The 16656-nt window shown below is 43.3% G+C and overlaps 1 protein-coding gene across 2 annotated transcripts in view; it reads right to left on the bottom strand.

Moving 5' to 3' along the window:
* Positions 1-16656, bottom strand: part of B4GALT5 (beta-1,4-galactosyltransferase 5) — a 67481-nt gene that overhangs the window by 2706 nt on the left and 48119 nt on the right. Inside the window, exons 2-7 of one of the 2 annotated variants that reach the window (XM_058562493.1) lie at positions 13912-14046; positions 6320-6433; positions 5202-5326; positions 4070-4186; positions 2730-2917; positions 1885-2007 (exon numbers count right to left, since the gene is read on the bottom strand). In XM_058562493.1, coding sequence (XP_058418476.1) covers positions 1885-2007; positions 2730-2917; positions 4070-4186; positions 5202-5326; positions 6320-6433; positions 13912-14046 — 802 coding nt within the window. The remainder of the gene's footprint in view (positions 1-1884; positions 2008-2729; positions 2918-4069; positions 4187-5201; positions 5327-6319; positions 6434-13911; positions 14047-16656) is intronic. The other variant, XM_058562494.1, reaches the window with a different exon arrangement.

Below are 16656 nucleotides of genomic sequence, written 5' to 3'. Positions count from 1 at the left end.
TCACTGGTGACAGCACCTCTCCCCCCACAGCCTATACAAAGCAAGTCGGCAAAGTCAGAGCTGCAGTGTGTTTTCCCTACTTAGGTAGAACCTATGTCTCCACCCACCTCCCCATCACCACGGAGATGAACTGATTTATATGACATCCTCCAATCTAGATGTAAAACTTCACAATTTATGGAAAGTCACTATGAGGGAAGCAGACTTTAGTGGAGGTATCTAGGATTTACCCTTAATATGATAAAGCTAAGATTTCCCAAGCTGGATTTACTGGAAACTTGATAGGGCGCTAAGAAATAATTAATACAAGGAGGTAGACTTTAGATATCTATGTGAAATTTGTGGTCGTTTTCATATTGTAAAACCGTGGGAGGATATTATTTCCACATCCTCCTGTTGAATCCAAATTATGCTCTCATTTTGATACAGGAAGATGTGTGCTCACTCTCACGTGACAAACACATATGGAATGCCTACTGTGCACCTGGAATTGTGCAGGTTGCTGGGGAAAACCAGCCACAGCTCCTGCAGCTGAGGGACCCCCGCTGAGCTGGGGAGAACGTGAGAGGAGAATTACATCCTGGGAGAGCTCAACTAGACTCAAGGTCCAGTCAAACCAGTTAAGTGTATGGACAAGCTGTTCATCCTCACTAGGTTCCTAAGATACCCAAATTAAAAGGATGAAATGCCATTTTTACCTATCAGATTGAGACAGGATTGTCTGGAGCTGCTTTGTCCAACATAACAGCCACGAGCCACGTGTGGCTACTAAACGGCCGAAACGTGGCAAAGGTTTAAAAGGTTGTCTATACCCAATGTTGACAGTGATGTAAGAAAATGGGCACACTAATGCACCGCTGGTCGGAATCCTTTTGCCATCTTTTTTGGAGAAAAATTTGGCAATAACTATCAAAATTGAGAAGTGCATTTACTTCTGACTCTGCATTTCCACAAGTAGGAATTTAACCAACAGAAATATTTTCACACATGAACAAGCGATGTTCAAAATCTTAAAACAGTAATGTTCATCAATAGAAGGAGATTAAAATAAATTATCGTGGATCTATGTAAAGGAATACTATGAAATTGTTAAAAATAACGAAGTGGCTCTCTCTGTATGAACACAGTTGGGAGGGAAGAAGGGATGTGTCTGGGTTGTTCACATACGAATGGGAAGAAACAGCTTGTGAAAACGGCTACTTCCTGGGAATGAAATAGGAAAGTGATGGGGATTGAGACTAGCCCTCTTTGGTTTATGCACTTCCTTATCACCTGAATTTTTACCAGCAAATATTACTTTATTAATTAAGAACCAATGTAATTAACAACCAATACATACTTTCTTTTTGAAAGCCAAGCTAGAAAGTAAACAGATACAAGGTGGAAATTCTTCTGTTTATTTGTTCCTTACTAGGTTACTATTTATTTACTCTGTAAAAATATTAGTCTACACTACTCACACGTAGGACCATTCACAAACTTGTATAATACAAGCCTTATCTGATGGCATGGAAAATCTGTGTACACATATCACTAATATTTGATCTCTGGTTTGGGGAGGTTTCAGTAAAATGTACTATGAGTGTAAAATACATGCCTGATGTTTAAGATTTAGTAAGAAAAAATAAATGTAAACTATCTCAACATTTTATATTGATTACATATTGAAATGATATTATTTTGGATACATTGTGATAAATATGTTAACATATTTTATCAATATATTAAAATTAATCTCATCTTTTTCTTTTTTTAAACTTTTCAAATGTGGCTCCTAGAACATTTAAAATTACAGACGTGGCTTGCATCACACTCCTATTGGATAGTGCTAGTCTGGAGAGTCTAGGGTAGCATTTCTAGAAGGCACCGGAAGAAGGAGAGTACCTGTTCCACAGGTCGTCATCTTCTCCACCCCAACCCCAGAAAGCATTAGGAAAGCCATTGATTTTCCGAAACTGTTCCACTGTTAAGCCGCTCACTCCGCCAAAGAACTCAGCATAAGGAAGCCTAAAAGGAGACAGACAGCATCAACCATCCGTGCATTAAAGGGTGATTCTTCTCCAGAATAGGCCATCTCCCTGGAGAACTGTCTTCAGTACAACAATCTCTCTGTGCTGCTGCCCCAAACCATCTGAAATCGTGTCCTCACACTGACATACATCAACCACTCAGAAAAAAACTGAATTTTTTTCTAACTGATTTTTTTAATAACAGCTTCATTGAGACATTACTGACATACCATATAATTCACCCACTTCAAGTGTATAATTCACTGATTTTTAGTATATTCACAGAGTTGTGCATTCATGACCACAACCAATTTTAATACATTTCATCACCCCAAAAAGAAGCCTTGTACTCATGAACAGTCACTCCTCACTTCCCCTATTCCACTCAACCCCATGCAACCACTCTTCTCCTCTCTGTCTCTACAGATTTGTCTACTCTGGACATTTCACATGAATGGAATCACACAATCCATGGTCTTTTGTAACTAGTTTCCTTCACTTTGCATAACGTTTTCAAGCTTCATCCATGTCGTCGCATGTGTCAATACTCCATGCCTTTTTATTGCCAAACAGTATTCCATTGTATGGACATACCACTTTTGTTTATCCATCCATCAGCTGATGGACATTTGGGTTGCAGCTAATTGGATTTTGCCATTGTTGCATCTCTCACCACCCTTTTAGATTTAACCTCTTTAGTTAAGAGGAAATGATACTCACAGATACATGTACTTATCCAATTTAGTTGCAAAGTGCCTTGGCATCTGCCCACATCCATAATAGTTACGATCACTTTCTGGTATATGATCCACATCATGGAAAATGAGACAGTCCCAGTCCAAGTCCTTCATTGCTTCTTGGAAACCGACGTTGAAAAGCATGGCCCGATTAAAGGGTTGGGTGCCAACCTAAAACGAGCAGAAGTTCATTTTTTATTTATTTATTTTGGTGAGGAAGATTCGCCCTGAGCTAACATTCACTGCCAATCCTCTTTTTTTTTTTGCTTGAGGAAGATCAGTCCTGAGCTAACATCTGCACCAATCTTCCTCCACTTTCTATGTGGGATGCCTCCACAGCATGGCTGACAAGTGGTGTAGGTCCGAGCCTGGGATCTGAACCTGTGAACCCAGGCCGTCAAAGCAGAGCATGCAGAACTTGAACCACTCGGCCACAGGGCAAACCCCCAGAACATTCTTTATTTATTTTTTATTATTTTTTTTGTGTGAGGAAGATCAGTCCTGTGCTAACATTTGCCAATCCTCGTCTTTTTTTGCTGAGGAAGACTGGCCCTGGGCTAACATCGGTGCCCAGCTTCTTCCACTTTATAGGGGACACCGCCATAGCATGGCTTGCCAAGCAGTGCGTCAGTACGTGCCTGGGATCCGAACTGGCGAACCCCGGGCCGCCACAGTGGAGCATGCTCACTTAACTGCTTGCGCCACCCGGCCAGCCCCCAGAATTTTATTTGTAAAAGGACTCTTGAAGTAAAATCTCCGCCACCTCAGCCCTGCCTAAAGGAGAGCTTATTGATCTGGGAGAGACCACTGGGCCAGAAGTGAGAGAGGTCCAGCACGGCTCATCTCCGACTCACAAGTCACTTGACCTCTGGCCTCGACTTTCTTAGAAATAAAAGGGGTGATAATGATAAACCCAAGCTCCTCTCCCAGGGCTGTTGTAAAGGCAGACATTCAGCCATATAACAGCATTCAGAAGAGAACCCAGCCCCATAAAGGGAAGAAAGAACAACACTGCCATTTCTACTGGCAGCTCCTGATCTGAAGAAGAATATCCTGGGTCTGGAGCCTAAAGACACCACCCATAGCGGCTCCAGTAAAACCGCCACACAAGAGGCCTTTGTTCAAGGGCAAACAAAGTTCCATCCTGGACTCAAATCTGCCGGCAGTGAACAACACCTCGAAGAGGAGCACTGTTTGCTCCCCTTCCCACCTCGGGGTGGCTGGATTGTAAGATTTACTAGCTCTTCAGACCAGAGACGGATTAGCTTGAAGCCCTCTAAACTGCTGTCTCAGAAGAGAAAGAGGAAAGAAAGGACCACTCACTTGCTCAATTACATAAAATGCAAACCGCAGGCGCTGGCGCTGAAGCATGGGGATCAGGTGTCTGAAGAGGACCGGGAGGTGCTCGTGGCGGTTCCGGAAGGGGATAAGGATCGCCACCTGGAGGGGGTCACAGCAGAAGCCGCCCTGTTAGTCTCCTCAACTACTGCTTTGCAGCAGGACACTCCTGCAGCATCGGGGACCAGCCCTCGGTGGGGGAGAGCTGGGAGGCTGCCTTGTCCTCAACTTCCTCTAAAGGAAGACCTAGTTGGCAAGCCGACCCTCGGAAGTAAGTGGACCTTGTTCTTACACGCACCATACCGTGTCCACGGTGGGCCTGCTGAATGAATTCATTCTAGACCACAGCCCAGAGGAAGCCATATACTCTACACTGTGACCCAGTACACAAACACACCCACAGACATATAAACAAACAACTAAAATGTGCTTCACAAAGTAGGACTTCCCCTTACAACGTGCAATGCACTTTAACACATATATATTTATCTTTTTAATGCTGGTCATTAAAATTGATTTAACATTCCAGTGATGGGTTGGAAACACCGATCCGTTCCAGATCTGCTCTGATCATTGCTGCATCACAGTTAACTCACAGGGCTAGCACAGAATAAGCACTTTAATAAGTACTTGTTGAAAGAATGGACTTAAGCCGGTGTCATAAGCTTGATCCACACTGCTGGTGTCTCCTGACTACAGTTGTGCAGAAAAACACTAAACAATTCTCAGTGTCAGGCTAGCTAACGCCACTGTTTATTCCACTAAACTCATAGTCACAATGACGAATTAGGCAAGAAGCGCTGAATTTGTGAAGATGGCTTCTGCAAATGTGTCACAAGAGATCTACCAACCCTCCCCCCTTGCTCAGCCAATATTCCTGTAAGGAAGACAAAAGGGTTCTGCTCAGTCATCGGAATGATGCAAATTTCTGTGACTACAGAAGAGTCCTTAGGGAAATTCACTCCTCCAAAATGTTTCCACCAAACGCAAATACTCTGCATCAGGTTGTAGGGTGCAAATTATGAAACGTCATAGTCAGTGAGTCCCATGGTGATTCGGAAGGACGGCAAGTCCCAGGTGGGCTTCCCAGCACTTCAGGTCTGACTTCACACCCTACCTTCCATCGAGGCACGCAATCAGAAGGCTTCCAGTGACCTCCGAGCTTGATGGTTGGGTCTTTGGAGAAGAGTTCGTGAATGTAATCCATTCCGATTTCACTCATGTTTATGTCTATCAGGCCCTCTGAACAGAGAGAGGGAAAAAAAAGAATGAAGAGGCCAGAAAATGATAGATTCTTCTCCCTATGTCCAAGAGTTTTATTCTCTGGAGAAGCTCAATGCTTTTTCAGCTGACTGTGTTTTTAACAGGGATGGGAGTCCCCTCCCCTGCTTCCCAACTCACAGCACTCAGCTCATCACTGTTGCTGGGTACAGCAGCAAATCAAGAAATTAGACTTTAGAGTTCTGCTTCGGCCAGGGGTGTAGAAAGAAATTAAGACTAAGTAAAACAGCAGCTGAACCTCTCAGAGGAAGGAGAAAGACGGCTGAGCCTGGAGCCCTCTCTGTGTGCTCCCAGGGCAAGCAGAGACACTCTGTCTCAGTTAATTCATCAGTGGCTCTGACTGGTCACGTCCAACTTAGGACACTCACCATCTCTGACTTAAACTAAGAAGCGGACCTGTTGAAGCAGCTCGCAAGTACAGAAAAGGTATAACAGTTTGCTGTCATTGCTTTCGATTACATGGAATCCCAAGAAAGAAAACAGAAAAAGATCCGAGAATTTAACCAGCACTTTGCTGAGAAAACAACTTCCCTCATATAAACAAGTTATAATGAGTGTGAGATTTATACTAAAGGACAAAGCCGCTGCCTATACCTTCTCTAGGACATCCTAACAGAGCCCAAGTTACAGAGGAGGGGGCGTGTGCAAGAGCCCAAGTTACAGAGGAGGGGGCATGTGCAAGAGCCCAAGTTACAGAGGAGGGGGCGTGTACAAAGGAAAGAGTGAAAAACTGGGGTAGAAACCAGCACCAAGCACACAGGCCACCTTGCAGAGGGGTGAAGGACACAAGTGACTTTCCCGACCCCTGTTCCTAACGGCAGGGAGGCAAATGTTTATATTCTCTAGATAGGGAGACAAATGGAGGGATCAACAACACTCTCCCTTCTATTTTAAACAAACAAAAAGACATAGCCATTTTAAAAGCAGAAGAAGAGAAGCGAGAGTTCTACTCACTCATGGAAGGGAGCCTTTCGGGGCAGGTATGGTTTGCAAAGTAGGTGAAGTCTTCAGGGAGAAAGGTTGTGGTTTGTAGGAAGGTTTCACTGTGGTTCAAGTCAAGAGGATAATCTAGAGGGGTAAGAAACAGGCAACTCAGACTGGAATGTGCAATCAATTCTGTATTCTTAGATGCTACCCAAGAAGTATTTCTCTTAGATATTGTCTTTCATGAAGCAGGACTCTGGACGAGCTCTTCACAAAAGACGAAGAGTTGAACCCATCAATAAGAATGTTAACCAGATGACGCTATTTTATTTTTTGTGAGGAAGATCAGCCCTGAGCTAATAACTGATGCCAATCCTCCTCTTTTTGCTGAGGAAGATTGGCCCTAGGCTAACATCCATAGCCATCTTCCTCTACTTCATCTGGGACGCCGCCACAGCATGGCTTGACAAGCAGTGCATTGGTGTGCGCCCGGGATCCGAACCTGCAAACCCTGGGCCTCTGCAGTGGAGTGCGTGCACTTATACCGCTATGCCACCGGGCCGGCCCCAGATGATGCTATTTTAACCAGTGCTTCTATTCTTATTGGTATTACAGCTTTATATGCAGACAGTTTACAGTCAAATAACTCTACAATGTAATAAAAAAAATAATAGCACCCCACTCCCATGTCTTATTCACTAAAGGAACTATTCTCACTTCTTTTAGCCAACTATTTTAGTATTTACCTCCATCAGCATACAGTTCATCCTGACTCTTCTGTTTTAGGTCTTATCTACTGACGTTCCCCTATGGGGGATGAGGATTCCACTCCTTTTCCTCCCCTGCCCCCACCACACACACACCCTTTCCATCCTCCCGCCTCCCAATAGTCATATATGATCATCGGGGTTAGGACAATCTTCAACAGTTATATGATGACGATTCTATACTGCTCATGTCTGAGAAATAGGCTAGGGGCACCCTAAACCGTGCCAGGTGTCCCCAAGTTGAGGGACCCTCTGTACCATCTCTAGAGGTTATCAAGGCTCCAGTCCTTTGCCAGGATGGGGAAAGGGATCTGGGTATCTGACTGCTTTTTAAATAGCTTTCAGCCAACCTTTATCTTAGCTGCCACCTTTGTTCTTACCTCCAAAAGTACCTGTATTGCTAATTCCTGAGCTTCTGGGGGGTTCTGGGATAAAACTGGGTGTTGCTGGCTTTCCCTGCTGCCACATTAGCAGTCAGTTTTCTGGGGTCTGTTAAGTCCATCTGCTTTCCCACTTTCACAATTTTTTGCTGTGGTCTCTTTTTTTGTTCTCCTCATTCTTAAGAGTTTATGCCATTAAACACACACGCACGCACACACACGCCTCTTAACTGTCATTTTAGTGGGGTTACAAAAGTATGAAGCAGGTGCCTTTTCCCTAGGGGACTGTAATAGCGGAATAGGAAGGGGGCACTCCAACTTCTTATTTTTCACAGATAAGACACGGAGGCACTATATACACAACTCGTACAAAGAGGCTTGCCCAGTGCACAGAGAGACCCGACTAAACTCCAGGTTAGTGATCTTTCCACTACACTGTGCTGTTTTTTCACAGTACTAAAATCTCTCTCAGCAATCCTTTTGGATTCATGCTGATTCTATGAAAATTAAAACTTCCTATTCAAATTCACTTGCACCCTGGAATTCTGGAATCATCAACCAGATATTTTTTAAAAAGCACTATGAGAGGGTTTCCAAGAATCAAATGACTAATACAGTAAATCCTTTTATACAGGCATGTGGCTGCCTACTCCACAAGTACTCAGAGGACAAACTCAATGAGAGGCAACTTGAGAATTTTAAGTCTCTTAACAGGGCAGGAAAGGAACAGAATGCTTTCTGTCCTTTTTAGTTGTAGCTTTCCCAAAACACACTAAGCCTGCATTTATATAAAGACATAAACCAAGCCAGCATGAACCCTAAAGGTAAATGACATTTATACAGAAATTAGCCCCAAGTCCTCAGTTCACACATGCAACCCTGTCGTTGAGTTGATCCTTTTCTGAAGGTATTAACACTTCAAAGAGCTGTGTTAAGAACCTCCAATACTAATTATTACTCTGAATGATTCTGCTTCTGCTTCTTAATTATATATATACATTTTAATACAAAAAACTATTAAGTAAAAATTAACGGTTTTTATGTTTTATTTTAGAAAACGTGTGTGTCTGCAGTGTGCACATGTGTGGAGGGAGAAGCTGGTTAGAGACCGCATCACAGTAATTACATTTGCCTAGAAGGCAAAGAAATTCCCAGAGGTATTATAATAAGCATTTTCATAAGCAAATCCACAAAAACAGAAGAGAACAGTAATTCTGGGCAATGACAGAACCAAGCTTCACAGCTACAACCTGAACAGGAAATGAGAAGTAAACCACGGGGAGAGGAGACAAGATGCTTTCTAATAACCATAATCAGCCTACTTTTGGGGTCTGTTTGAAGACACAAATAAATTCCTTTCTACTTCCTTCAAACACTGACATAAGCCAGGCAGCAACGAGCATGCAACAAAACAAGACATCACTTATTTTTTCCTTCTGATGACTAAATTAGTAATGTCATATTTTTTAAAAACCCTCAAATACACAACTCCTAAGTGGAAGTCCTCCATAACCCTTCCCTACACCTTAGGGGGAAAAAACCCCCTAATTTCTTCATTTCTAATTTTAAGTTCTTTAGATAAAAATTTAAATAAAATCTACTTTCTCACCAGCAGGAGAAAACTTTTAAACAAGTGAAAAAGGCAGAGGAAATTAATTGCTCCATGACCTGGTAAAATTGTGCATGGTTATTGTGGGGTCCCTGTCTTTTTCCTCCTCCAGCCGCCCAGAGGTGGGCGGATGGCACTGCGTACTCGCCCCAGGGATCCAAACATCCATTTCTTACTCTTCTAAAGCCCGTACCTACTGACTGAGGGAACTGCTACAAGGAAAAACCAGCTTGCCGAATTTCTATGGTCATGGTTTTCCTTTTTAATTTAACTCTAATCTATTTCAAATCAGGACGCGTTCTTCCAGCGAGGGAAGGAGGGGACAAAGGTGGCGGCAGCTGCGTTTACGTGTATAAAATGGGAAAACAACAGACGCCCTTCCTCCCTACAGATTCAAACGGCTGCTTATTCACCTCTGCTTTACGCCACGGTTCAGCAGCCTTGGTTGCACATTAGAATCATCTAGGAAGCTCTTAAAAATTCTCTAATGCCCAGGCTATAGCCCAGACTAATTAAATAAAAACCTCTAGGGGTGGGGTGCAGGCACCGGTATTTCTCAAAGCCTCCTCACCCCGGGGGGTTCCAGTGTGCACTCAGGTTGACACAGCCACCCTAATACTCAGGCGGTGGCAACACTCTGCTTTCTCCCTTAACTTTCCAAATCCAGCTGAGCAAGGACTAGAAAGTGCTGACTAACAGACTCCAGGAAGAATCACCACTTGCCCCGTCTGCCATTTGAAAAAAGACCAAACACTTGCCTCTCTGCTTGAAGACTGTGGAAATTTATATACACTAGAAAGATGGCTTCGGGACAAGTATCTGTGAGATATAAAGAATTCGCTTTCTGGACGGGCCCGGTGGTGTAGCAGTTAAGTTCACGTGCTCCGCTGCGGCGGCCCGGGGTTCGCAGGTTCGGATCCCTGCCACGCACCGGCGCACCGCTTGTCAGGCCATGCTGTGGCGGCGTCCCATATAAAGTAGAGGAAGATGAGCACGGATGTTAGCCAGTCTTCCTCAGCAAAAAGAGGAGGATTGGCATCAGATGTTAGCTCAGGGCTGATCTTCCTCACAAAAAAAAAAAAAAAAAAGGAATTCACCTTCTTCAACAATTAGCATGCTTAAAGGATGACCACCCGCCAGGAGAGGAGACCTAAAGACAACTCCCGACGGAGCATCTAAAAACCAGAGAGAAAGGGTCAAGAACATCTATCTGGCAATGACCTGATCCATTTTATTTGCCCATGGAACAGCCCCGTTTTGAAGGATGTGGGCAACAGCACATTCTTCTGAGTATGCGACCAGAAGGGGACGAGGCCGTAAGTGTGCAGAGGTCTGTGTGCACGTGCGTGTACATGCGTGTATAGAGGTAAGAAATCTCCCTCTGGTTGAAAGTTACTAGGTAGAATGGCACCTGGAAATTCATATTTAAGAATGAGAAATGCCAGGCCACTCAACCACTCCCCTCATCTATAAAACTAAATGGCTGGACTGGAAAAACCCAGGGAATTCTCTTCTGATGCCAATATTCTTTTGAGCGTTTCCCCTCATTGCTCATAGAAGGTTCTGCAGGATTCACAGTCGCACATACCAATGGCTTTCACTGACAGGAAGCTTCTCCAGGTCATTACTTCAGACCTATTTCCAGGCTCATGGTCCTGATCCCCCAAAGAACACTCTTATTAGACAATCACCACTTTAGCTTTCAAGGATAAAGAAAGCTAGCATTACTTGAATGTGACACTAAGCTTTTTAGTGACACTTGGCCTAATGACAGACTTCGAATGTGGGTGTGTGCCACAGCCCTGTTTCCAGGGTGGGGCAGCTGAGCTGGTCGACAACCTCGGTCCAGCCTACTCTCATCAAGCCCACAGAGCTCTGGGTGGGAGTGGCCGGGTCAGAGGTGGCGGTCATCTGGCTATCTCAGCAGCTTTAGGCCAAGAACACCATCTTTAACTGTGCTAGGCAGAGAACTGCTTTGACATGAGTAAAAATGGTGGGTTTTCACTGGACACATTCCCAATGAAATATTTACTTTTTCACAGGTACCCGCCAAGGATGTGCCAATAACATAGAAGCCAATCAAGATAGGAATCTCAGAATTATGTCACAACACTTAAAATGTGTTTTCTTGTTAAATCTATTCATTCACACTCAAAAATAATTTACTGAGTGCCTCCTATGTGCTAGGCAGTTGTACAGGTGCTGGGGATACAAAAACGACAGAGGCACAAGGGCACGGCCGGGGTTCAGAGGGCGGGCACCAGAGTCAGACAGTCACCCCTTTGTCCCGAAAATGGGGACACAGCAGCTACCTGAGTTCTTGTGAGGATTCCGTGAGATAATGCAAGTTAAGTGTCTAGCACATAGAAACACAGCCCCCGATGGCAAAGACTTCCTATTCATAAGGGAAAGAGACACATGAAACACAAAATGGATGGTTAACTAGTCCAACCAGAGGCATGCTAGGAAGAACTATTTTGGAGTATGGTAATTTGAGAATAAACTCATGCAAAGTCAAATAATAATGGGTCCCTGGATATGCCTTCCAAGGGTGCAACTCACTTCTGTGCTGTTTTCAAGGACAACAATCCCTCAATCTAGTGAGCTCCTGTGTTGCAAGACCAGCAGTGGTGGGGGATGGAGTACTGCTTTGTACCCCTCTAACTTCTGAGAGAGAACAGACTACCTCGCCAAACGCCAAGACAGAAGTTCTATCTACTTCATCCAACCTCGGAGAGGCATGAACACTTGGACTCGATAAACGTCATGACAGCAAAAATGTTCCTTTATCCAGAGTGATAAAGGGCAAAGAGCTCGGGAATGGTAGTCAGAGGACTCCCTAGTTTCGTTACACAGCCAGAAGCAGGTTTTTGGCAGGGTTTAGGGAAAGTCACACGACCAAGCCACTCCAACTCCCCCAAGATTATCTGTTCTACATGTGAAAAATGGAAGCAACATAAGATCCTGCCTATCTGACTCGGCCATATTCCAGTCAAGTGAGACAAGGTGTCTGGGGATCATTTGCAAAACCTAACACTACACACAATGAATTAGGAAACAAAAATGTACTCAGCCTTCTCCCTTGACTTTAGGAACTGCAGGGACCCCTTCCAGGTATGGTTCAGAGCTCAGGCAATTTGTCCCCACAATTTGGCTAAAAATCCCTGAAAAGTCAATCACTTCCTCTTTGCAAGCAAGAAGAAAGGAAGTACCAAAGCTTTGCTAACTAGGGTCCTTTGTTGCTGCTAAGTTGGCCAGCAGGACAGACTAATAAATTAGGATGTGGTCAATTCTTTCAAGGATTTAACTGCCCTTTGAGAGGCAATGCTTTCCTTGAGATGGCAAGCACCACAGAATAATTCTCATTTGCAATGTCTGCAAACCAATTTCACATTCTACAGTGAGCCCCAGACAATCTTAGAACTTACACAGAAGAGAGGACTGATTTGGAGGAAAGAATATTTTTAAAAATATACGTATTTTATAATACTAGGCTTGAGTGAAATCAGTGAGAAACCATAGGAAAGCATGTTAGTCTTCAGTAAGAGGCAAATCATGAATGCTTAAGCAAGATGAAATTTCAGAATCTACTTTTTAAATAAAAACCATCCTGGGCCAGACTGGAGAAGGCTCATGACAGTCCCATTTAACCATTTGAAAATAGTTCCTATGTTCAATTTTTGGAAGAGTTAAAAAGAGAGACATAAAAAAGACAGCTTTCCCTCAAAGGTGAAGAACTTGCCACAGACAGTCTTTTATAAAAATAGTTCAAGTCAAAACCATGATTCAGGAAAAAGTTTTTACAATGTTAGGCAAGCCATCTAACTTCTGTGTTCTTGTTTCCTCTTTATATAATTAGTGCTTATAAGATAATAAAAGCCACAGGTAAAGGTTCTAAAGATTGAGGCAGAAATGTTCACTCTTGTGCCCATCATTGCATGTTTGGCTGAACAGTCTGAAAAGCTTTCTTCAAAGCTGAATGAGTCTGACCACCAAACTCAGCCACCTAGCTGGAATTAAACCACAGGATGAATATCACACCATTTACTGGGAGGTAGATAGGTGATCTATTAAACTTACCTTCCAGAAGTCGCTTTTATAGCTATATTTTGTAGAAACTGTCCTGAATTACACGATCATTATGAAATGGAAATTTGGTAAGTTTCAACTAAAACATTGATGAACAACAAGGTAAACAAGTCCTACTGGGCTGAACAAATTCAAGTAGAGTCTAATAGGAAGAATAGAGTTGGAGCAACTCTTCCTGTGTGGCAACCAGGGCCAGACTAGCTTTGAAAATACCACAGACCACCACCACCAAGACCACCACCACCATGACCATCATGACCACCACTATCGCCACCACGTGTAACTCAAAAAAACAAGACAACAAAACAATTTAACAAAACAAGTTTTAAGTTAAGCCATAAAAGAAGTGTAAAGAAGTCCAACCAAATTCTGTTTTCCTTGTTGGCTGTACGGATACATTTTTTTGAAATCAAATATCAAATTATTTCCAGAAACAGCTTTTGGTGCTTCTATTTTGCTGGTATCCTAATATATGCTTAAGCTGCCTAGTGGGGCAACTACACCGAAAAACGGGGTCCTGAAAGATACTCCTTACCTCCCCCTCCCTGAAAAGTATTAGGAGCGAAAATGGAGTCATGCAGACACCCTTAAGGTATTATTAGCAAAACAAACAAGGATTCATTTTGCAAGCTTTTCTTTTTTAGTAATAAGGTAAGATAGAGCCAAACTTTCCCACCTTTACAATGCACTTTTTTCCATCAAAAACAATTATTCAAACCAAATTTACCTCTCCTGGGAGGAGACATCCTAATCAGACCACCTCTACTACAAACATACCTGAGTCATTTACGCTGCTGTTCCTCTTGGCGTAAGCACTGCGAACCACCTGCTCATAGACCTGAGCGCCTATTGTTCTCATGTTGTCCCGAATCAGAATGCCTTGCGCTTGCATCATGAAGAGGTAGGTGTTCACTGCAGAAAACAGAAGGGAAGGGAAAAAAGAGGTGAATGCAAAGCAATCATTAAAACAAAACAAAACAAAACAAAAAAGTGCGTATAACCTTGGGGGTTTTTTTCTTTTTAAAACCTCTTTCAGCTCTAAAACCCTACAAATGCCATAACTCTATTTTCCACACTGGGTTCTGTGTTTTTAGGACACCAACATTCCTTGGGTAGCTGTAGGACTTAGAGGAAAACTGCAATATTCAGCAGTTTTAGAAAACCCATAAATTAAAAAAAAATCTATTCCACCAGGTCTTCAAATACCCAATCTGTGGTCTAGCACTGTGGTGATCAGAAAGATCTTTACAGATCCAAGAGTTCACTGTCTCAACACTCGACAGCCATGTTCAGAGACAGGACACCGCTGACCGCTCTGCCCACTGGAAACGCTCAGATCTCGGTCTGGTCTTGGCAACTTTTTCAAAGTAGTGGACCAAGGCTCCAGCTACTTTTCTTTGGGGGATTTGGAGACAAAAAGAAGATAATAAAAGAATGTCAGCAGTCCTCACTACCCACCCACCTCAGCCCCAAAGTCCAGAGCAAGGGGAAGAGAGCAGGCGGCTTGGTCCAAGCGTCAATTAAAATACATTCCCTTCGCTATATATACAAATCTTGAATCATTATGCTGTACACCTGAAACTAATATAATGTGATATGTCAATTATACCTCAATAAAAACAAAACAAGCAACATTCTTAACAAATGACTATTCAGATTAACTGCCCTATCACCATCATCATCTTTGGAGAGCGACCTCCACTGGGGTTTTCTTGAAGTCTCTCTACGATATAAAACTAGGAGATCATAAATACAAGCAAATATAATTCCTGTATTCCACTTGCAATCTTAAATACTATGCCATCTATTTTCAAGAAACTGTAAGTTTTAAAAACACAGCTTCTTCACCAGCCACTCTAATGTACTCACTTTCCCCTCGCCACTGTGAAAGGGGGATGTCTTATAGGGGCGGCACGTTCACAAATCTCAACCCCGCCGTGTGTCAGGGATCAACTGAACCCTTGGCTGACCTCCAGCAGGCCCCAGGCAGGTACTGAACCCAGAGCCCAGGCACTCCTCCAGACTCAGTGTGCACGGCCTCAGGCTGTCCCGGTTCTTCAATAAGACAGACTCTGTCGATGCTGTTTCATCATTATCATCACAGTGTCCTGTACGTAATGGGCAGTAGGTAACAACTAAACGGATGAAGCTTAGAAGTCAATTTATTTCGGGCTACTGCGTTTGGTGTGTGTACTGGGGATGGGGACAAACCAACTGGCACAACTCTCCATGTGGAAAACCCCCAGGTGCCCACATTTAACAGGGACATAAAATTTCTCAAAAGATTTCAAATCGTCTCTCAGGTATACCTCAAGCCATAAAATAATGAACAAAAGAAGTCAACGTTCAGAATGCTTTCAGAAATGAGGTCACTTCAAATCAGGCCTCGCACTGGCTGGAAGACAACCACACACTCAACTTCTGGCATCTACTGATCAGATATAGCGTTTATTCTCCACAGCTAGAAAAAGCTATGGAAAAAGACAGCTTCAAATTCATAAAAAAGTGTAATTCTGTGAAGCCTCTGAAAACAAGAGTTGTATCTCATTTTCTATTTACAGCAGATAGCACAGTGCCCAATCACAGTAGGTAGGCAGTCCATAAACACTGTTAAACCTAAAACTTAAACTTCACCCAACATTAAATTTCTAATGTGGTTCTGTGGTATTTTTTAAAATTTGGGCTATGTATTATATATGTTATATATAACTGCCCTGAAATCTTCCTTCTGTTCCCAACATACCACTAAACCAGTTGTCGTCAATAACATAAAAACAAATATTTATTGAACACTGTGTGTAAAGTTGTCAGGCACTGCAAAGAACACACTACCTCCCTTCTCCCAAATTTCATAATCTCTGTGTTTTTTTATCTTCTACACTGCAAAGAACACTGTTGTTAGCCCCCCTTCTTTTTTTGGTGAGGAAGATCAGCCCTGAGCTAACATCTGTTGCCAATCCTCCTCTTTTTGCTTGAGGAAGATTGGCCCTGGGCTAACATCTGTGCCCATCTTCCTCTACTTTATATGTGGGACGCCGGCCACAGCATGGCTTGATAAGCGGTGTGTAGGTCCGAGCCCAGGGTTCTGAACCTGTGAACCCCGGAAGCAGAGCTTAACCACTAGGCCACCAGGCGGGCCCCAGTTAGCCCCTCTTTTAAACACCCTCCCTTTCTTAGTTCCTGAATCCCAACTGTAGGATTCCTCTAGGGCAATTCTCAGACTTTTCCCTGCCTGTCGCCTGGAGAGCTTTGTGAAGCCTGCTTCTGAGGCCCCACCCCAGAGACTGATTCAGTGTGTCTGAGTGGGGCTCACGAGTTTGCACATGTAACAAGCTCACGAATGACACTAATGTGGTGGGTGGGTCTGTGGACATTTCCAGAACCACGGCTCTAGGGAACTTCAGCTACATAATAAATAACATTAAGTAACATTTATTGAGCACTGAATTACGTAATTCTTTATCTCATTTAATCCTCATATATATCCTAGAGGCAAGTAATACTATCCAGTTAACAGTCAAC

The sequence above is a fragment of the Diceros bicornis genome, chromosome 19 (genome assembly GCF_020826845.1).
Source record: "Diceros bicornis minor isolate mBicDic1 chromosome 19, mDicBic1.mat.cur, whole genome shotgun sequence".
NCBI lineage: Eukaryota > Metazoa > Chordata > Mammalia > Perissodactyla > Rhinocerotidae > Diceros > Diceros bicornis.
This window is presented reverse-complemented; position numbering and strand designations above follow the sequence as displayed.